The sequence below is a fragment of the Python bivittatus genome, unplaced genomic scaffold (genome assembly GCF_059951505.1).
Source record: "Python bivittatus isolate LINGU-HERP-01145 unplaced genomic scaffold, Pbiv_v1 ctg000430_np1212, whole genome shotgun sequence".
In the NCBI taxonomy this organism is placed as follows: Eukaryota; Metazoa; Chordata; class Lepidosauria; order Squamata; family Pythonidae; genus Python; species Python bivittatus.
Genome location: NW_028277071.1, coordinates 3,952,060 through 3,974,089, shown reverse-complemented (window position 1 = coordinate 3,974,089; position 22,030 = coordinate 3,952,060). Strand labels below are relative to the sequence as shown.

Genomic DNA, 22,030 nt, shown 5'->3' with positions numbered 1-22,030 from the left:
CAACTAGTTAACTAACTGGAATATTTCAATGTATCCTATTAAATTTGCTTAGTAGGAAGTCTCATCAAAGAAAAAAATGTTAGAAAACAATGTATTTCCATGATCAAAGATGCAAATATGCTTAGAAATTCAGGAATACAATATATTACACCGTTGTGGTTGTCTATTGATGTATAAACTTGAATATTCATGAATGGCCATAATGAAAATGAATCAACCCATTATAAACTGAGATGAACTTCACCTGATTAAATCGGCTGGGCCAAATGATCTCTTCAGAAACAGTCAACTGTTTGTCAGAGGCTGCTCCTGGATCTATCCTTCCAACTTTGACTCTAAGAAATGTCTGGTTTGGGAATGTGATCCAGTTTATAATATCAAATCTTGAAACTAATTCCCCACGTTGATCAAAAAACATCTTTTCTCCAACACTACTGTTAAATGATATGCTTCTCAGAAAGTAGTGGAGCTGAAAAAAAGTCACAGAAAGTTAAAGTAATGGAAATACAGATAATTCACTTCCAAGTCCAAACTGTAATGAATTGTCTCTCAATGCTGTTGGTATGCCACCCTTATGGATACTGGCAATTAAGCAAATAAAATATCCAATCAATTGATGCCACAGCTGGTAAAATATTTAGGAACAATCATTATTATATCATTCTACATATAATTTGTAAATTTTACTATATAACCAGTGAAGAGGTAAACCATTTACTTTATTACTAGTGAATAATTTCGCATACAGATAACCAAAAGAAGATAACTTTTTCTACAGATGTAACATACTATTGTCATCAATTACCAGAAAAAAAAATATTGCATATTTCATCCATGAAAATGGTGACATTGTCTTTAGTATATAGTGTTTTATGTTGAAAGAGAAAAGCCTATATGATTAATCAAGTCCACAATAACTTACAAATAACCAAGCTTGCCCTTGCCATACTACAACTATGCTTCACAATTTTAATCCTTTACTGATGCAATCACTAGAAATTGATAATCTGAAAATGAATGCAACAAATGCAATAAATAAATGAGAAAATAGCATTGCTACACCAGGAGAAGCGATACTAGAATGTGTATAACCAACATATATGTCATCATATTTAATTAATGTATTTAACTCTTCTGAACAGTATTAATTAGAAACTGGGATAAACTCTGGAGCAGATAAGCAAACATTCTGTCAGGCCCAGCTCAAGAGCAACCATGAAACAGTCCAGTTGAGTATAGTTCCTTTAATGGCTTACAACGTATAGAGAGAATATAGCCAAACTAAACTATACCTCAGCAGCTAGTAAATATATCCTGGGGGATTCTAGGGAGTGTCTATCCTGAACCTCTTTCACTTCCCACACTTCCCTTGAGGACTGCATCTCCTTTCCCCTTCGGGAATGCACCCCCTCTCTCCTGATTGCCTTGTTCTCAACCATCACTCTCTTCCTTTTAGATACATTCCGTCACCCATTCCCATTTTCTATCCCGAAAGTAAGTCACAAAGCATATAACAGTACACCCACTCTCCTCCGTAGCTGGTGCCTTGCAATGCACTGTGATTGTAACTAGCAAAATACCCACAAAAAATAGCCATTGGTGAGAAATGTTGGAAACTACAGGATATCATAATGTATCTGATATGTATGTATACATATGTATAGTATGTATACATCATAATGTATACATCATAATGTATAGTGTGGTATCTTATATTTCTTACTCACCTTCCATGACTGTTGACTAAGGAGTTTTGGTTTCATCACAGATCTTTGCTGTCCTTGACGTGAGTACATGGCATGCACAGCATGTGCAATTCCATGGACAGCATTGTAGACACTGTAGCTGTGGGCAGTCATGCTCGTTTCAAACACAGTCATAGGGAGAGTCTCTACTTTCTCCTCCCCAGTGCAGATATTCTCATCCTCTTGGTCTCTGGAAGAAGTTGAAAGAATACAATTAAATGTCTGTTGCCAAAACTCTGTTAAAAAACGGTCTCCTTTGTCCAAAATCAAGTTTCTCATCTGAACAAATTTTTGAAATCCTGATACTTCCTTTGATTGAATTGCAAGAGATAGAGTGCCATGAATGAAATTAACATCCCAAGTTCTTTGAAAGATAACAGAGGAGAAATCGACATCTGCTGTCATAACCCAGACTTTTGTGTCATATGCCACATCACCAAATTCCAAAATGTGGAGGATAAACCTTAAATTTAAAATGCTCTGAAATTCTCCATGAAACAACACAATATTAGTGGTGCTATTGAAAACGGTGTTTAAAATTGCATGTGATCTACAAACAATTTTTTCATCCCCACTGAGCAAGAAAGGTGGTATTTTTTCTATAAATTCAAAACACACTCCTTTTTTGGAAAACATGGGGAGAATCTTCCTCCACAAAGTCTCTGCTATGTTGCCAATATTAAGGTAAAATACTCCAATCCAGGTCCATCCAAAATGCAAAAAGAGCTGGAGAAGTCCTTTGTACTGATGGTTTGCATTTGGGAGCATCCAGTAAAAGAAACGAGACTGAGTTTGGGTATCGATTTCTGGGGCAGAGCTATATGCAACCTAGACCACAGAAGAAAATGAGAAAGGAAAACAATAAAATCCGCTGTGAACTGTGACTCTTTCTTTCTCCCTCCTTTTTTTTTTTTTTTTTTGCTAATAATATCCTTGCTACATTTAAAAACCTCCTTCCAAACCTCAGTTGAAATCATCCAGCCTAATTTTATTCTGAGTCTCCAAAATATATATGAAAAGTCATTGGACAAAATGGAATGTTGGAAACCTACTACAACCTTTTAAAAAATATTCCCCGTCTTTTTTCTTTTGGTAACAAAGAACTTACCTGGACAAACTTGTGAGGTGTCATGATGGTGGCCATATCAAGAAAAGCAATAGAACTTGGTCCCCCAATGGTTGCGATCAGATGATTCTGGAGACTGCATTTATAGTTAGGGACGAATCTATCTGGAGTGGAGAGGAGTTCCATTGCAGCTACGTAGGTATACCTTGGACTGAAATAGTCGTTATAGATGTTGAAGCCTAGGCTGACGTTGGGTAAGAACTGGGGATTTTCATTAATTTCCTTTACAGCAAACACCAAAGCCAAGACGTGCTGATAGCTCTGAGTCAGCAATCTGGAAGAAAATGGAAAATCACTACAGTAGGATTCTCTGGGCAATTGTTGCGGAGGGAGAGGTTTTCCTCTTCCATGTTAATGAAGTATAATGAGTTTATGAGGAGTGATAGATTCTAGTATGAATATTTATGTCCTTTCTCCATTAATAAGCTAATCGTTAATTTTTTTGTCGGGTAAGAGGTGCTTTTGCTATTAGAGTAGAATATAAAGGCATAGCGGAACTGATGGACTTCTTCCAAATGACATATTTCTTTTGGTTTTAAAAGACCATTTCTTTCCCCTTCCCAGCATACTGTATATTGACTGAGGATATATATTTGAATTGTAATATTGGTCATTAAACCTTTTTTCACTTTGTTTATTTATACTTTATTACAAGCTCACTAGGAATGGTGGACTCCATAAAGTTAAAAGTATTTCTTCAACAGGATCTGTTCATGCCATTTTTTTTCATCGAGTGTGAAGGAGTGGAATATCTTTTTCAAAAGGAACAGGAAGAAAACTAGTGTGTACTTTTAAAATACACAACTCCTTACATGTGATCCGAAACTATGTCCTGGAATGGGTGTCTTCTGAACTCCATTGGGATAGTAGAAATGAAAGTCTGTGAGAAGATCCCACCAATGATCTGGTCTCCTGGCTTATGATATTTATGAAGGATAGTGGTGGGCTGTGTCCAGGGGCATTTTAGCACTGGAACCCTGCTGACACTCTTAGGAAGAGGCCCTAATACCAATAATCTGAATATTATCATCATGAATGAAAATTTCCCTGTAAAAGGATATTTCTCCATCTGGCCCATTAATGTTCAGGCAGCCTCAAGTTGCAGATCCTAAGTCCAGGAAGCATCAGGCAAACCATCTCTTACTAGCCGTTAATACAGTCTCTCTCTGTAGCATCCCTAATTCTGAAGTGCCCAGGGGATATTTAAGCCTTCTTTCCTTTGACCTGTAGTGTCATTAACAGCCACCTGAACTCTCCACAGACCCAGAGAAGCTGCAGGCCAATTCGCAATTCATAATTACAGGGTAGGTAATCATTCTCCGGTTGATTCCCATGCAATAATTTCCCACTAGTTCAGAAAAAGAAATGTAATGCTGTTGAAAGCAACATAAGAAAGCACCCAAATTTAAATAATAAAAGGCACTTAGGAACTCTATGTTTTTTCATGCCTGCTTTGTCTTATTGTTTCCCATTCACTCAGGTGTTTCTCAGCAAAGGCCAGAGAGTTAGATCCAGTTATATCAATCCCTTTTTTTGACAACCTCAAGCCAAGACTATCTAGAGATAAAGAAAGTATTTCCCTTCCTAGCTCCCTTGCCAGCCTTCAGAGAAAGAGGCAGTGACTGTAGTTACACAATCCTAAGTGTCTTTGGCTTGCAAGCAAGCCTTTTTCTTTACACTAACCCACTAACTGTAAGCCTGTCTTTCTTTCTTTCTTTCTTTCTTTCTTTCTTTCTTTCTTTCTTTCTTTCTTTCTTTCTTTCTTTCTTTCTTTCTTTCTTTCTTTCTTTCTTTCTTTCTTTCTTTCTTTCTTTCTTTCTTTCTTTCCTTCTCTCTCTCTCTCTCTCTCTCCCTCCCTCCCTCCCTCCCTCCCTCCTTCCTTCCTTCCTTCCTTCCTTCCTTCCTTCCTTCCTTCCTTCCTTCCTTCCTTCCTTCCTTCCTTCCTATCTGGAGAATGAGTGCCCAGTGCAAAGTTGTACAGGGTTGTGAACCAAAGAAGCGTTTATTTAGTGTAAGATGGTAGTTGGGCCCACATGCATGCACACAGATTCATGCATATCAGTTATGCAGAGATGCAGAACATTCCTTTCATTTCTCCTTGTCTTTTGCTATTCTTTCATCTGGACTTTGCCACCCAGGTGTGAAAGCCCAAATTGAACTAGCTTATGGAAAATGACTTTACTGAAAGGAAAAGATGCAGTGCAAATATGAAAAAAGAAAACTGATTGAACTGATTACTAAAGATGCTTTCTGTGTTGAAATTTCAGATCTTCCTTTAATGTCAGTAAAATGTGCCAAATTAATAGGCTACGTAGTAAAATTTAAAAGGGAACACTGTTTTATTATAGATGGAAATGGGTTGCTTGTGAAAGGGACCTACTTAAAGTGATTTTTTTGCAGAGAAGGCTTACATTTTTTTTAAAAAGTGCCCACATAAGAAATATTTGAACTTCTCTCACAGTAATTAGGCCACAGAAAATGAAATGTAGTATCTCAGCTTGAAAGTAGATCCTGACAGTAGGAGACTGAACTGTACATGTTGTGTAATGGTAAAGGAAGTCAGAGCAAATTTTCTTCAACCCAGATAAACAGACAGGGTCCTCTAGGGATGATTCCTAGTCATACTGGACAATGACCAATCAAGGACACACAGACAACATTTCATTTACATTATGGTATGAGAACAAAACTGAGTGTGGTCTGTGCCAGAGTGTTTGGCTTCAGGGTCCAGCTCAGAGACTAAAAAAAGAAAAAGAAGACACACAACTGCCCTTGATTTTGCCACAATAACAATGACAATGTATGGAGTGGTATGCTTTCAGAATACTGCAATGTCAAATACAATTTAAATGCCAGGTAACACTGTATTTCCACCACTGGAGAAAGAAAATATTGTTGACAATATTTTTTAATTCACTCTTTCTATAAATTGCTCCATTTTATTAAGATCAGGCCTAATTATAATAAGGTAGCATTTGGGGGAAAAGGCAAAAGCCAGAAGCCCAGCACTAGAGGCCAAGATGGAGAAGATCTCCACATCCACTACATATTTCCCTTTAATGCTCATGTAGGCAGGGACAAAGGACAACCAGACACTGCAAAACACAAGCATGCTGAAAGCAATTGACTTGGTTTCCTGGAAGGTGTCTGGTAACTTCCTTGCCAGGAAAGCTGCAATAAAACTGACAAGGGCCAGGAAGCCCATAAAGCCCATAAAAACAGAATAAATCATTGTGACTGATCCTTCATTACATTCTAACAAATTGTTGTTGACAGGCAAAAACTAAATGGGGAATTAGTTGCAAGATTTGATATTATAAACTGGATCACATTGTGACTAATCCTTCATTACATTCTAAAATGATTTCACTTCTTATGGACCACATGTCAAAGTCTGGGAAAGGGGGAGAAGTTGCAGGCCAAACTGTACAAAATGTAGTTTGAGTGAGAGAACAGAAAAGAACAATGAAAATGGCCAGTCTTTTCCCAACCCATGTCCTCATCTGAGATCCTGGTTTGGTGGCCATGAAAGCAAGAACCACAGTGATGGTTTTGGCCAACATACAAGAAACAGCCACTGAGTAGATGATCCCAAAAGTCGTCAGTCGAAGAAGACATATCACATTCGTAGGATAACTCATGAAAAGTAGAGAACAAAGGAAGGAGAGGAGTAGGGAGATGAGGAGGGTGTAGGAGAGGCTGCGGTTGTTGGCCTTGATGATGGGAGTGTTGTGGTACTTCAGGAAGATTCCTAGCACCAATATTGTGATAAAAGAAAGCACAAGAGCTCATGTGGCTAAGCCAGTCCCCAAAAGTTCTTTGTAGGATAGGTAATTTACGTGCTTTGGCATGCATAAATCCTGGTCATTGTTTGGATAATGATCTTCTGGGCATTGGAAGCAGTCATCCATCTCTAGAAAATCAAGCTTACATATTTAAGTCAAAATATACCAGAAAGCCCTTAGTACATAGCATGATAAGAAAATCTTTTTGTATATGATGGTGCACCTATTTATATAAACAGTGTAACTGTTATGATTGAGCTCCAGTGGAAACAGTTTCCAGTGATCCAGATTTCATATTAAAGAACATATTGTTGTTAGACAGACAAAAACTTTATTTTGGTCATTGACCAATAAAAATACATTCAGTAAAATTAACAGAGCAAAGTTAACCCCTGACCTCAATGACTACTGGCAACCATTTGTGGGTGAAGCTTACACATAATGGAGCAAAGTTTTGCTGCTTTTAGAGAAATAGATTTATCCTGGTTATCTAATAAATAATGCGAATAAAAATTATCAAAGTGCCTTGGAAATTTAGATAAAAAAGGGGTAATCATCTGTTGGCGAATATCCCTATAGAACTGGCAGTAGAAAAGAACATGGGCTGTGGTTTCTATAGCACCCAAGTCACAGGGGCAGCACTGAGCTTCGTAAAGGCTTTTCCTATATTTCTCTTCCAAAACAGCTGCGGGAGAGACCATTAAATCAAGCTCTCCTGAGTTCGGGAACTGTGATGTGGTATAAATATGAAGCTGGTATACGAGCTAAAATGTTGTTATTTACAAATATCTTGTGAGAGAAAACAGCAATTTCTTTTTGGCCTTCTATGTCTAAGATCCTTTGCCTTAATATTGATCTAGCCCTAAAGTTAAATTGGCACCACTGGAAAAGCCATAGTGGCTGTTTCTTTTGGACAGCTGTTTCCCAAGATGATTCAAAATGGTCTGTCAATGTTAGATGGCTCCATCCACCAGGATTGTGGTGTAGTTTTAGCCAACAGGTAAAGATATTTATCCAGAGACTGGATTCAAGTTTACTGACTCCTGCTTTGCGTCAAAGTACTGCATCTGGGACACAGTGGGTAACCTGAAGGATGCTTCTCAAAATTTTTGTTGGAATTCTTTCTAAGGTCATCATGCTGTTAGAGGGTCCTAATTGATGGTCCCATTTAGCAGTCGTGCTTGGGCTATAGCTGCAAGCAACTTAATTGCATCATGGACAAACTGCTTCTCTGGCAAAAGAATAATTTTGAATAGCTGAAGCAGATCTCTGTGCATTACGAGATACATAATAGAGATGGGCATTTCTCCTTCCTGAAGCTTGAAAAACTATCCCTAAATATTTAAAGATCATAACCTGCTCAATGGACTGCCCACCTAAGTTCCAGCTTCTCTGTTTTGGGCATTTGGAGAAAGTGAGAATTTTGGTCTTGGAATCATTTAGTATTAATTCCTTCACAGTACAATAATATGGAAGTGATCTCAAGACTCTTTTAAGGCCAGTGGAAGTCAATGACAGAATTACTGCATCATAAGCATACAGTAGTAAGTTAATATGTCTATGGGATAATTTGGGGAAATGAAAACTAGAGTTACTTAGGTGAAGAACCAATCAGCTTGTTTCTTTTAGATAAATTACAGTTACATATTTTCCTCCCTCCCTCCCTCTCTCCCTCCCTCCCTCTCTCCCTCCCACCCTCTCTCCCTCCCTCTAGTCCTTCCTTCCTTCCTTCCTTCCTTCCTTCCTTCCTTCCTTCCTTCCTTCCTTCCTTCCTTCCTTCCTTCCTTCCTTCCTTCCTTCCTTCCACTATAGATTGTAATAATTTTTCAGGATAATGTTAATATTTCCCTAAATTATTCTGAAATATCCAATTTTAGTTTATGTGTGTGTAGATGACAGTTTGGTGTTTTTTTGTTTTTTGTTTTTATTTATTTATTTATTTTAGTCCAGTGCATGGGTGTGTAACAATGTTTAGGTTAGAGTAAATTATTAAAGAAATGAGGAGAAAGAGAAGGAGGAGACTGTCTTCCAGGTACTCTGTATCAGTGCAACTTCTTTGCACAAATCAGGAACAACTGATCACTCAACAATTTGATCCTCACACTCTTCATTATCTGCAGCTTTTGAATCCATTGAAAAGTAAGCCTCAGATGGAGTACATTACAGGAATCCATATCTCAGGGCTTGAGTGTCTGAACAATGGTAATAGCACTGACTGGGATACCAAAAAATAGCTGGTACTAAATGATCCTGGCCAAAGAGATTACTCGTACCTCCAGTGGCATCAATAAATCTAATAGAATATCAAAAGGACATGTCTACCCTTTCTTGGAGCATGAAACCTTATTTAGAATGGTCAGCCTTCAATTCCAAGACCAAGGAAATCCCTTAGGACACAGCTTATAATTCCTGTACCAAGGTCTCTGTCTTGCAGGATTCAATCTGAGTTTCCTCCAACCAATCACTGCATTTAGGCACTGAGACTGAATATTCCCAGCCTCTCTTGATTGAACTGTTATGGGGAAGGTGAGCTGTGGATCATCAGCTTGTTAAAACCTTATACTAACACAGATGGAAGGGAGAGTATAGGCCAATCCATACCCTGCTCAGAGTAGGAATTCACATAAACACATATCTGTAAGGTAGCTGTCTATCCCCTGCTTCTGCACATGTAATCAAGGAGAACCAAATTTTATGCATAATCAACTTCACTGTTGAACTGCTTTATTCTAACAATCAGAATTGCTCTTAGGTCCAGTTGAGAGGTGGTATCTCCCTAATCCCATATTTCACAATTCAATTTCCTGTTGAATTGAGAAAATACAAGAAAACCCTAGCTTCACCCAGCCCCCAGTGTCCCTCTGTCAAATGCCAGTGTCCCGCTACCTTCCTCCTTCCTTCCTTCCTTCCTTCCTTCCTTCCTTCCTTCCTTCCTTCCTCCTTCCTTCCTTCCTTCCTTCCTTCCTTCCTTCCTTCCTTCCTTCCTTCCTTCCTTCCTTCCTTCCTTCCTTCCTTCCCTCTCATTCTCTCTCATTTAACTGAAACAAGGCATACAATACATGAAAAATCCTGGGATCCTGAGACCTTTTTTTTTTTACTGAGATGGGAAAACCATTTGCCTAGAATAGGATATTAAATCAAAAATAAATTATATGTATTGATGTTCTCTTTATGTCATCTAAGGTGTGAACAACAAAATCAAAATGTCATCCACCTTGAGTCAAATGCAAGTGTTGGGGGAGAGTAAGGGGAATATTTAAAAATGGAAATTTGAGGAAAACCAAATTAAATATGTGGGGCTCAAGTATTTTAAGAGGACATAAAATATATAATGAATGTTTTGGTACAGAATGTCTGTATGTCTTGAATTTGCTATCCTGGATTACTCCTTAGGTTAGGATGCCAATTGGGATTTGGACTGATGTCACTAAACGATGTGGTCATAAACCAACATGCCATCTGACTGCATCACTTAGCTGGCAATCCTGGTACTCCAGGTTGCCATCGTAACCCCATGATGCATGAGTCATGAAACAGGAAGTGGCAGGAGTCCCAGGTAAGGAGACTGGGGTTCACAAGGGGTGGCCTCCCAGGGCCTCTCCTGGCTTCCCCCACCCCCCTCCCCAGCCTCTGCATGAGTTGGCAGAGGCTGGGGGAGGGCTTGGAAGGCCCACCATAGGCCCTGAGCGAGTGCAGGAAGGTCGGAGGATGGATAGTGGGGCAGGGTGGGGCACTAGCACAGGAAAGCTGGGAATGGAGATTCCAGTGGGGTGTGAGTGACAGAAAGCCAGGGGGACTTACCAGAGTGATTTGCAACCTACCCTGCTGGCTAAACCATTGACTTCACTTGTGGGGAGCTGGCTTGCAATAAACAGAATTAATAAAGAAGGTAGAAATAACATCATAAGTCGCAGTCATTGGATGGTTCACTTAATGACTGAAGGGGAAGTGAGGTCATAAACCTGTTGCAGATATCTGGTTCTGCACTTAGCACTCATGCCACTTTACAACAGAGTTGCCAGTCCCAATTGTGGTTGCTAAGCGAGGACTACCTATCCTCTGGAACATACATACATACATACATACATACATACATACATACATACATATGTATGTCCACACATATCCTGAATGCTCCATGCAAAGAAGCAGAATTGTTCTTTCTGTTTCTCTGACACCAAGCAACCTTGCAATGCTTTACATTAAATAAATAAATCATCAAGCTTTATAACTATTTTGAAACACTGGGTAAAGAAAGAAAACAAAACTTGAAATGATGTGGACTCAATGATTGAACTGGTTGGGCCAAAGTCAGCTTTAGAAATAGTCAAAAGTTTGACCAAGGTTACCTATGGATCTTGCTTTCCTATTTCCTTTGGGAGTTCAGGTTATGATCTGCATCAGCATTTTACCTAGGAAATCAGAAGTGACACAATTCATCAGTCTTCTCAAAGGGAAGTACTGGAGGTGACATTCCATTTGGGAATGCTGAAGGCAGTTCCTGTACTGTAGTCTGCCTATAGGCGAGGCAGGTGGTTCTGCACATAGAAGAGCCAAAGAACTGCCCAGAGCAAAGAGGAGTGTAGGCCTAACAGCCTAAAAACAATCTGTCAGAATCCTCACAAGATTTCATAATAGATTATTATATGGCTAGTTTAGAAATTGCTTTTTACATGCTGCGGTTCTGCCATTGTAAAAGGGGCAGGGGGAGAAGGAATGAGAAACCGTTAAAACCAGATGGCTCCTTATCACAGGCACTGAATGTGCAAGGTCATACCAGTGAGGGAATCAGAAGACCAAGAATTAAGGGCGGTGAAGGGGGGGGGGGGAGTAAGAAAAACAACTTTTGGCACGCTTTTGCTCAGTCTTAGCAATGCTTTGGAACTGTACACTTATTCTCAATAAATGAACTTTCTTTTGAATCAATATTGATTGCAAGGAAAGTTACTGGATTTGGGATCAACAGGTGGCAGCTCGTTACACAATCCCATTTTGCAGATCTGTTTCAGTGGGGGAATTCTTTTGTATAACCATAAAATCTTAACACCTCTTTTAAGTTTTGCATATCCCTAGTCTACATATTTGATTAGTGTTCTATACTTATCCTTATAGGATATCCCTCCCTTGCTCCCTCCACCACTTATTACATACATATGCCCTCCTAAGCAAGAGATCCAGTAAATGAACAAGGGGATTTCAAGCAGGGGTGCCTCAAATTGTGTTAATCATATCCTTTGTTACTCTAATCATCACCGCCAGCTTTGAAAATTAATTTACAGTATTTAGTGTAGCTGCCCTGACTCCAAATGTACTCGTCTCAGAACGACCAGTTCATCATCAACTGCTGCAGCAATTAAAACTTTATACCAGTTTGTCTTTAAACCCTCATATAACGAAAGGAATTATAAAGACTCGTCTTGTGATCCTTAAAGTCACTCTCAAATTTGCTGCCAGGGGTGATTCTCTGCAATTTTCAAATGATAGTTTAGTTCATCAGTGGAAAAGGAAAACACAAAGAAAAGTCTCTTGACAATACAGTTTAATTCACTCTTTTTATTAAATGCTCCCTTCTGTTGAGATCAGGCCTCACCACAATGATGTAGCATTTGGGGAAAAAGACACAAGCCAGAAGCCCAGCACTGGAGGCCAAGATGGAGAAGATCTCCACAGCCACCATGTATTTGCCCTTGGTGCTCATGTAGGCAGGGACAAAGGACAGCCACACACTGCAAAAAACAAGCATGCTGAAGGTAATAGACTTGGTTTCCTGGAAAGTGTCCGGTAGCTTCCTAGCTAAGAAAGCTACAATAAAACTGACAAGGGCCAAGAAGCTCATAAAACTTAAAACAGAATAAAACATTGCAACTGATCCTTCATTACATTCAACAATTATTTCGTTGAGTATGGAGTGCATATCAAAATCTGGGAAGGGGGGAGAAGTGCCAAGCCACACGGCACAAAGAATACTTTGAATGAAAGAACAGAAAACAACAATAACGAGGGATAGTTGTTTCCCAACCCATGTCCTCATCCTTGATCCTGGCTTGGTGGCCATGAAAGCTAGAATGACAGTGATGGTTTTGGCTAACATACAAGAAACCGCCATTGAAAAAATGATACCGAAAGCAGTTTGTCGAAGCAGACATGTCACCTTCATGGGTCGACCGATGAAAAGCAGAGAACAGAGGAAGGAGAGGAGGAGAGAGATGAGGAGGACATAGGAGATGCTGCGGTTATTTGCCTTGACAATCGGAGTGTCATGATACTGCAGAAAGATTCCTAGCACCAATATTGTGATGAAAGAAAGCACAAGAGCCAAGGTAGCTAAGCCAGTCCCCAACATTTCTTTGTAGGATAAGTAACTTGCATTCTTTGGGATGCATAAATTGTGGTCATAGTTTGCATAATGATCTTCTGGGCATTGGAAGCAATCATCCATATCTGAAAAACCAGATGTACATATTTAAGTGAAGATGTACCAGAGAGCTCTTAATATATATATATTTCTTTTTGAGTAGAATCGTGCACCCTGCTGACATTATTCTTATGAGTAAAAGTTATGGGTGGAGTGCACTAGTATGGTTTTTTCTTGACCCCAAATTTCATACAGAGGAACACACAGTTATTGAAGATGAACATGGTACCATGATATTGTATACTGTCTACTACTTTCTGCTTTTTAGGAAAAGCATGACTGTATAATTCAATTTTCCATGCTCCCTCCTTCCCTCCCTCCCACCCTCCTTTTCTAATAAAACTACCATAATCATATTCATAGCATTAATATTTCATCCATAATATACATCTGAAGAGGACCATCATTTCTAACTTGAGTTGCAAAATGATATTTCCCAAGCTCCTTTTTTAAGAATACCTTTGCCTTGAATTGAGTCAAGCCAAGCCAAGCCAAGCCAAGCCAAGCCAAGCCAAGCCAAGCCAAGCCAAGCCAAGCCAAGCCAAGCCAAGCCAAGCCAAGCCAAGCCAAGCCAAGCCAAACCAGACAGTCCCTCAGGTGTATCTCCATCCAAATGTTGCCGTTTCATCAGAACAGCTTGTAAAGATCTGTCTGTCTGTCTGTCTATCTGTCACTCTCTCTCGTCTATCTTTCTTAGCATCTCTTACCCAATTGATCTGAGATCTTTCCCTCTGGACATGTGGTGCAATTATAGCAGCAGAATGATTGCCCTTCCATCTTGGCCTTCCTGTAACCCGAATGGCACTTCTCATTACAGAGCGAAAGAGGTTGTTCCTGTCCAGGAATGAAAGAAGATGGCCTGCCGTTTACATTATGAGTTTTCAAAGGTCGAGTCTGTAAAGCTGTGCATATTTTTTGGTATGTATGTTTCTCTTTCTGTCTCTCATTTAAATGAGAAAGTTCCCCATTCTCTCTTATTTAGCTGAAAATGGTCACACATTTACATTACTGGGATTCCTCAGAGGAGAAAAATGCTCCTATTACCTCCTATTACTTCTCTTGAATCAAGTGAAGAGGCAAAACAGATGAACTAAAAAGTGGATGTGCAGTTAGAGAAATTAAGCCTGATTGGTCACCTATAGTCAAAGACAGAAGCAAACTGTTTGGCAGAGCAGTTAAAGGTCATGTGCAATTAGAAGAATTTAGACTCTGGATATAACAATCTTATGGGATTTCCTCTCTTCTTCACTTAAGGAATCAAGCTGAATGCCTGATGACTACATGGGCCTCCTCTCAGCCCCACTAGATGGATCGCACCAGGAAATCAGTTCAGTAGGAAGACTAAAACTGCTTTTATTGAGATTGGCTATAACAACAGCATCTTGCAAATCTTACTATGCTGTACTTCCTTCTTCATCCTATAGTTCAGTGAGTAAGGGAAGGATCAGTTTGAGGCACTTCTGAACGTTATCTGGCTGTTTTGGACTTAAGAAATGCTTCAGCCCCTTTTGTGTAGGCAACAGCTACTGCATATCTTTGTCAAGGTCATCTTGCTTACTCCCTACACCTTTTGATTTGTTAGTTAAAATGCTGATGTGGTTTGCCAGTGCTTTGAACTGATATTATGTTAATCTGTTTGCTTTTGGCTTCCCGTTCTACTCTAAAGCCAAGAATTTTCTTTGATTCAGTTCATTTTGAAGTTTAACTACAAAGATCATCACTCACCCAGTTTGAGATTATTTCCATTCTCTGCCACATTAAATAATGAAAATTATAAGTAATTTTGAAGTTTCTGAGAGAGAAAGGCAAATCTTGCATCTACACAAGTCTGTACATGTGTACCATAGGATAGCTGCAAAAGAGAACTAACTTACTAGTTACCTACCTGGAATATTTCAATGTATCCTATTAAATTTGCTTAGTAGGAAGTCTCATTAAAGCAAAAATGTTAGAAAACAATGCATTTCCATGATCAAAAATGCAAATATGCTTAGAAATTCGGGAATACAATATATTACACCGTTGTGGTTGTCTATTGATGTATAAACTTGAATATTCATCAATGGCCATAATGAAAGTGAATCAGCCCATTTTAAAATGAGATGAACTTCACCTGATTAAATCGGCTGGGCCAAATGATCTCTTCAGAAACAGTCAACTGTTTCTCAGAGGCTGCTCCTGGATCTATCCTTCCAACTTTGACTCTAAGAAACGTCTGGTTTGGGAATGTGATCCAGTTTATAATATCAAATCTTGCAACTAATTCCCCATTTTCATCAAAAAACATCTTTTCTCCAACACTACTGTTAAATGATATGCTTTTCAGAAAGTGGTGGAGCTGAAAAAAAGATACAGAAAGTTAAAATAATGGAAATTCAGATAATTAACTTCCAAGTCCAAACTGTACTTAATTGTCTCTCAATGCTTTTGGTATGCCACCCTTATGGATGCTGGCAATTAAGCAAATAAAACACCCAATCAATTTATGCCACAGCTGGTAAAATATTTAGGAACAATCATTATTATATCATTCTACATATAATTTGTAAATTTTACTAAATATCCAATAACGAGGTAAGCCATTTACTTTATTACTAGTGAATAATATCGTATACAGATAACCAAAAGAAAATAACTTTTTCTACAGATGTAACAATTACCAAAAAAAAATTCCATATTTCATCAATGAAAATAGTGACATTGTTTTTAGTATATGGTGCTTTATGTTGCAACAGAAAAGCCTATATGATTAATCAAGTCCACAATAACTTATAAATAACCAAGCTTGACCTTTCCAAACTAAAACTATGCTTCACAATTTTAATCCCTTATTGATGCAATCACCATAAATTGCTAATTTGAAAATGAATGCAACAAATGCAATAAATACATGAGAAAATAGCATTGCTACACCAGCAGAAGCGATACTAGAATGTGTATAACCAAGAGATACGACATCATGTTTAATCAATGTATTTACTTATTCTGAACAGTATTAATTAGAAACTGGGATAAACTCTGGAGCAGATAAGCAAACATTCTGTCAGGCCCAGCTCAAGGGCAACCATGAAACAGTCCAGTTGAATATAGTTCCTTTAATGGCTTACAACTTATAGACAGAATGTAGCCAAACTAAATTTATACCTCAGCAGCTAGTAGATGTACCTTGGGAGATTCCAGGGAGTGTCTATCCTGAACCTCTTTCACTTTTCACGCTCCCCTTGAGGACTGCATCTCCTTTCCCCTGCTGGAATGCACCCCCTCTCTCCTGATAGCCTTGATCTCAACCATCACTCTCCTCCTTTTAGATACATTCCATCACACATTCCCATTTTCTATGTTGAAAGAAAGTCACAAAGCCCATCCACCCTCCTCCATAGCTGGTGACCAGCAATGCACTGTGATTGTAACTAGCAAAATACCCACAAAAAATAGCCATTGGTCAGAAATGTTGGAAACTACAGGATATCATAAAGTATCTGATAGGCTTCAAGATGAAAAGGCTGACAGATAATCTTTATCATTACATCCTAATGTATGGTGAGATATCTTATATTCGTTGCTCACCTTCCATGACTGTTGACTAAGAAGTGTCTGTCTCATCACTGATCTTTGCTGGCCTTGAGGTGAGTACATGGCACGCACAGCATGTGCAATTGCATAGACAGCATTGTAGACACTGTAGCTGTGGGCAGTCATGCTCATTTCAAACACAGTCATAGGGAGAGTCTCTACTTTCTCCTCCCCAGTGCAGATATTCTCATCCTCTTGGTCTCTGGAAGAAGTTGAAAGAATACAATTAAATGTCTGTTGCCAAAACTCTGTTAAAAAACGGTCTCCTTTGTCCAAAATCAAGTTTCTTATCTGAACAAATTTTTGAAATCCTGATACTTCCTTTGATTGAATTGCAAGAGATAGAGTGCCATGAATGAAATTAACACCCCAAGTTCTTTGAAAGATAACAGAGGAGAAATCGACATCTGCTGTCATAACCCAGACTTTTGTGTCAGTTGTCACATCACCAAATTCCAAAATGTGGAGGATAAACCTTAAATTTAAAATACTCTGAAATTCTCCATGAAACAACACAATATTCGTGGTGCTATTGAAAACGGTGTTTAAAATTGCATGTGATCTTTGAACACTTTTTTCATCCTCACTGAGAAATCCATCTGGTAGTTTTTCTATAAATTCAAAACAGACACCTTGTTTGGAAAACGTGGGAATAATATTCCGCAGCAAGTTCTCTGCTATATTGCCAATATCAAGGTAAAATACCCCAATCCACGTCCATCCAAAATGCAAAAAAAGCTGGAGAAGTCCTTTGTACTGATGGTTTGCATTTGGGAGCATCCAGTAAAGGAAATGAGATTGAGTTTGGGTATCGATTTCTGGGGCAGAGCTATATGCAACCTAGACCACAGAAAAAAATGAGAAAGGAAAACAATTAAATCCTCTGTGAATTGTGACTCTTTCTTTCTCCCTCTCTCTTTGTCTATTTTGCATTAATATCCTTGCTATATTTCAATACCACCTTCCAAACCTCAAGTGAGGTCATCCAACCTAATTTTATTGTGAGTCTCCAAAGTATATATGAAAAGTCATTGGACAAAATGGAATGTTAGAAACCCAGTACAAGGTTTTAAAAAATATTCCCTTTTTTTTTCTTTTGGTAACAAAGAACTTACCTGCACAAACTTGTAAGGTGTCATGATGGTGACTGTATCAAGAAAAGCAATAGAACTTGGTCCCCCAATGGTTGCGATCAGATGATTCTGGAGACTGCATTTATAGTTAGGGATGAATCTATCTGGAGTGGAGAGGAGTTCCATTGCAGCTACGTAGGTATACCTTGGACTGAAATAGTCATTATAGATGTTGAAGCCTAGGCTGACGTTGGGTAAGAACTGGGGATTTTCATTAATTTCCTTTACAGCAAACACCAAAGCCAAGACGTGCTGATAGCTCTGAGTCAGCAATCTGGAAGAAAATGGAAAATCACTACAGTAGGATTCTCTCGGCAATTGTTGCAGAGGGAGAGGTTTTCCTCTTCCCTGTTAATGAAGTATAATGAGTTTATGAGGAGTGATAGATTCTAGTATGAATATTTATGTCCTTTCTCTATTATTAAACTAATCCTTAATTTTTTTGTGGGGTAAGAGGTGCTTTTGCTATTTGAGTAGAATATACAGGCATAGCGGAAATGATGGACTTCTTCCAAATGACATATTTCTTTTGGTTTTAAAAGACCATTTCTTTCCCCTCCCCAGCATATATTGACTTGAGGATATATATTTGAATTGTAATATTGGTCATTAAACCTTTTTTCACTTTATTTATACTTTATTAAAGTAATCCTAAAATCATTTCTGGGGTTAGAAGTTCTAGTGTTATTAGAGTAGAATATGCAAGCTTAGCAGAACTGATAGAGTTCTTCCAAATGACATATTAGGCTGCAGAACAGAACAGGTCAATACATAAACTTAATTGATTTAGTCATCTGACCATATCAAAAGTATAAAACCAATACAAGTATGTGTGTATGTATATCTATATCTATCTATATCTATATCGATAGATACACACACACACACACACACACACACACAATAGAACAATTTCATAATAAGTCATCAGCCTTATAGTTAACCTCAATGTGATCTAAATATTCTGTCCTCTTCAAAATCGCCTTTCATATGAAAAGTGCAGTCTTACTAGTGATATGCAGGTTCATCCCCTGCAAAAAGTAAGACAATTTCTCTTGGTTTCACCAGTGATTTTTAGTTTTTAAGTAGGAATCTAAGTAAACAGTCCTTTCTGTTATCTATAGTTTGAAATTAAAGAGGATATGTGCAGTGTCTTCAACAACTGGTGCACCATAGGTATACAATCTTTCTTGCAATGGAACTCCATGGAATCTACCATTTCCAACCATGGAATCTAGTTGTTCAACACGAGTGCTTGAAAAAGCTCTCCTAAGATGTTGGGGATATAAGCTGTTAAATACTTTTCTAGCTGGGAGGCTGATTTGTGCTGAGCCAGCCACTTCAAGGACTTTAAGGGATACAGTATCCTCTTAGGCAGCCACATCTTTTGAAACTTTTCTTGGCCTTCAGATCTGATTGGACTGGGAATTGGATGGAGAATCCACATTGTGATACAGCATTTGAGAGTTGGACAACTCAAGCGCAAGAAGGCATATTATACAACTGCGCTTCAAAACAAAGCTTGGGTAATCTATCTGGGTCCATAGATAAGATCTTCAGCCAATAGTTGAATACTTTAATTACTAAATGGCTTTGTATAGGGGATATAGCCAGCTCTGCCCTTACTGCTGGAGTTGGAGTACATTTGTCCACTCCCAAGATGCATTTCAAGAAAGTGGACTTCTCAGTCTTTTGGCTAAGCTCAAGTGAGTATTACCCTGCATTTTTCTTTTGGTTTTAAAAGACCATTTCTTTCCCCTCTCCAGCATATAATATTTACTGAGGATACATATTTAAATCGTAATATTGGTCATTCAGCTCTTTTCAGTTTGTATGTTTATGCTGTATTACAAGTTTACTAGGAATGGTAGACTCCATAAAGTTAAAAGTATTTCTTCAAGAGGAACTGTTCATGCCATTTGTTTTTAGTGAGTGTGAAGGAGTGGAATATCTTTTTCAAAAGGAAAAGGAGAAAAGAAAACTAGTGTGTACTTTTAAAATACACAGCTCCTTACATGTGATCCGAAACTACGTCCTGGAATGGGTGTCTTCTGAACTCCATTGCGATAATAGAAATGAAAGTCTGTGAGAAGATGCCCCCAATGATCTGGTCTCCTGGCTGATAATATTTATGAAGGATACTAATGGGCTGGGTCCTGGGGCATATTAGCACTGGAACCCTGCTGACACTCTTAGGAAGAGGCCCTAATACCAATAATCTGAATATTATCATCATGAATGAAAATCTCCCTGTAAAAGGACATTTCTCCATCTGGCCCATTAATGTTCAGGTAGCCTCAAGTTGCAGATCCTAAGTCCAGGAAGCATCAGGCAAACCATCTCTTACTAGCCTGTTAATACAGTCTCTCTCTGTAGCATCCTTAATTCTGAAGTGCCCAGGGGATATTCTTTACTTTGACCTGTAGTGTCATTAACAGCCACCTGAACTCTCCATAGACCTAAAGAAGCTGCAGGCCAATTCACAATTCATAATTACAGAGTTGATTTATAATTACATTCCTGGGTTGATTCCCATGCAATAATTTTGCACTAGTCCAGAAAAAGAAAAAAATGCTCTTGAAAGCAACATAAGAACGCAAGAAAATTTAAATAATAGAAAGGCACTTAGGAAACCTCTTGAATTCACATTTTGGTAGCTGTTATGATGTCAGCTACCTGACATCAAAGTGGTAGTCTTTAAATCATTTCTCTGAGGAAGGGAGAAAGCATGTAATTAGAGGACAGAGGAGCCAAGAAGTGGGACAAAGATTGCAGTGAGAAGAAATGCAAAATCTCAGTGTGTCTCTCTATGGTTTTTCATCCCAACTTTCTCTTGTTGGTTCCCATTCACTCAGGTGTTTGCAGCAGAGGGCCTGAAACTGAACTCCAGTTATATAAATTGCTTACTTCTTTTAGGACCTCCAACCAAGAATCTCTAGAAACAAAGAAAGTATTTCCCTTTCTGACTCCCATGCCTGCCTCTCAGGTGAAGGGGACAGCATCTATAGTTTTACAATCCTAAGAATCTTTGGTTTGCAACCGTTTCACTTCAGACTCACCCACTAACTGCAAGCCCCTATATATTGCCAAAAAATGAGTGCCAACCTGGTTGAAACTCCTCAGTAAAGTATTATAATACTAAAACTGAAGCTATTTTTGACAGTTGATAGCCTCTGGCATTTAAGATTAATAATGATGATGCAGTATCAAATCAGTGTTGACGCTTAGCGGTTACATAAATAGAATTTCTCCATAATGATCTGTCCCAAACCTGGTCCTTCAGATCTTCTAGTGGTGCAAGCTTACTTTTTTTTCTGGTTTGGACTCTTGTATTTTTCATCCTTTATCACCTTATTCTTTGTTTCTTTGGCATTGGTTGTTTTTTGGTTCCTTTATATTTTAATGGAATTATAGATAGTCAGCTCCTCATTTTATATCTAGTCTTTTACATTCTTTGGAAGCAAATAGTGTATGTGCAGAATGCATGGCATCTCCTGCTTGGCTGTATTGTAGTTAGGCATTAGTTGTATAAATATTATGGTGAGTAAATGTATAAAATTTGATGGAATTATGAAACAAAATATAAAGGTGGCAGAAGGTCTATGGTTGTTACATTGGAGGAAAACTTTTGATCTATTATTGCATTTATTTTTGACATAATGTGGAGAACGGAAAGTAAATATGTGCCCTTCCTCATGAAGCCATTGCTCAGTCCAGTTGTTTTGGATAATTATAAAAGAATCTCCAACTTCCTCTTTCTGAGGAAAGTTGTAGATATGCAGTTATGAAAGCCCTAGAAGACACAGATTATCAGGACCAATTTCTGTCTGGGAATCAGGCTAGGGTATTAAACCAAGACCACATTTGTTGTTCTTCTGAATGGCCTACTTGATCTCTTAGCTGCCTTTTGGACCACCTCCGGGAGTTAAGAATGGGGACACTCTTTTGCCATAGTTCTCTCCTTCCTCCAGGAATAGTTTCAGAAAACCCTTCTCTTTTGGAACAGGATTCCATCCTACTCAGCATGAACTCTGCTGGCATTTAAGAAAGCCACTAACTCTTGGTTATTTCAGAAAGCCTTTGGGCACTGATAAAATGGTGGGTGGTTGATTGTTACTGAGAGTGTATTTCCTCAGCATGGTGCTGAATGTGATGGTCATCATCATCATCATCATCATCATCATCTGTTTTGTTTTAATTTTTTATTACTGTATTGGAGTATATGCCACTTACAGCCACCTGGGATTTAAACA

General features: G+C 38.5%; 2 protein-coding genes across 2 annotated transcripts; both read right to left on the bottom strand.

Moving 5' to 3' along the window:
• Positions 1–12,195: 12,195 nt before the first annotated feature.
• On the bottom strand, positions 12,196–13,887 carry LOC148215285 (vomeronasal type-2 receptor 26-like). Its single transcript, XM_088144029.1, has 2 exons — positions 13,779–13,887; positions 12,196–13,097 (listed from the first exon to the last, which is right to left on the bottom strand). Exons 1-2 carry the CDS (start codon positions 13,846–13,848, stop codon positions 12,196–12,198), a joined length of 972 nt encoding a protein of 323 aa, XP_088000155.1. The 5' UTR covers positions 13,849–13,887.
• A 1,276-nt stretch (positions 13,888–15,163) lies between these two features.
• On the bottom strand, positions 15,164–19,839 carry LOC148215284 (vomeronasal type-2 receptor 26-like). The gene is made up of 4 exons (XM_088144028.1): positions 19,793–19,839; positions 17,760–18,051; positions 16,639–17,484; positions 15,164–15,409 (listed from the first exon to the last, which is right to left on the bottom strand). Exons 1-4 carry the CDS (start codon positions 19,837–19,839, stop codon positions 15,164–15,166), a joined length of 1,431 nt encoding a protein of 476 aa, XP_088000154.1.
• Between the last annotated feature and the right edge of the window lie 2,191 nt (positions 19,840–22,030).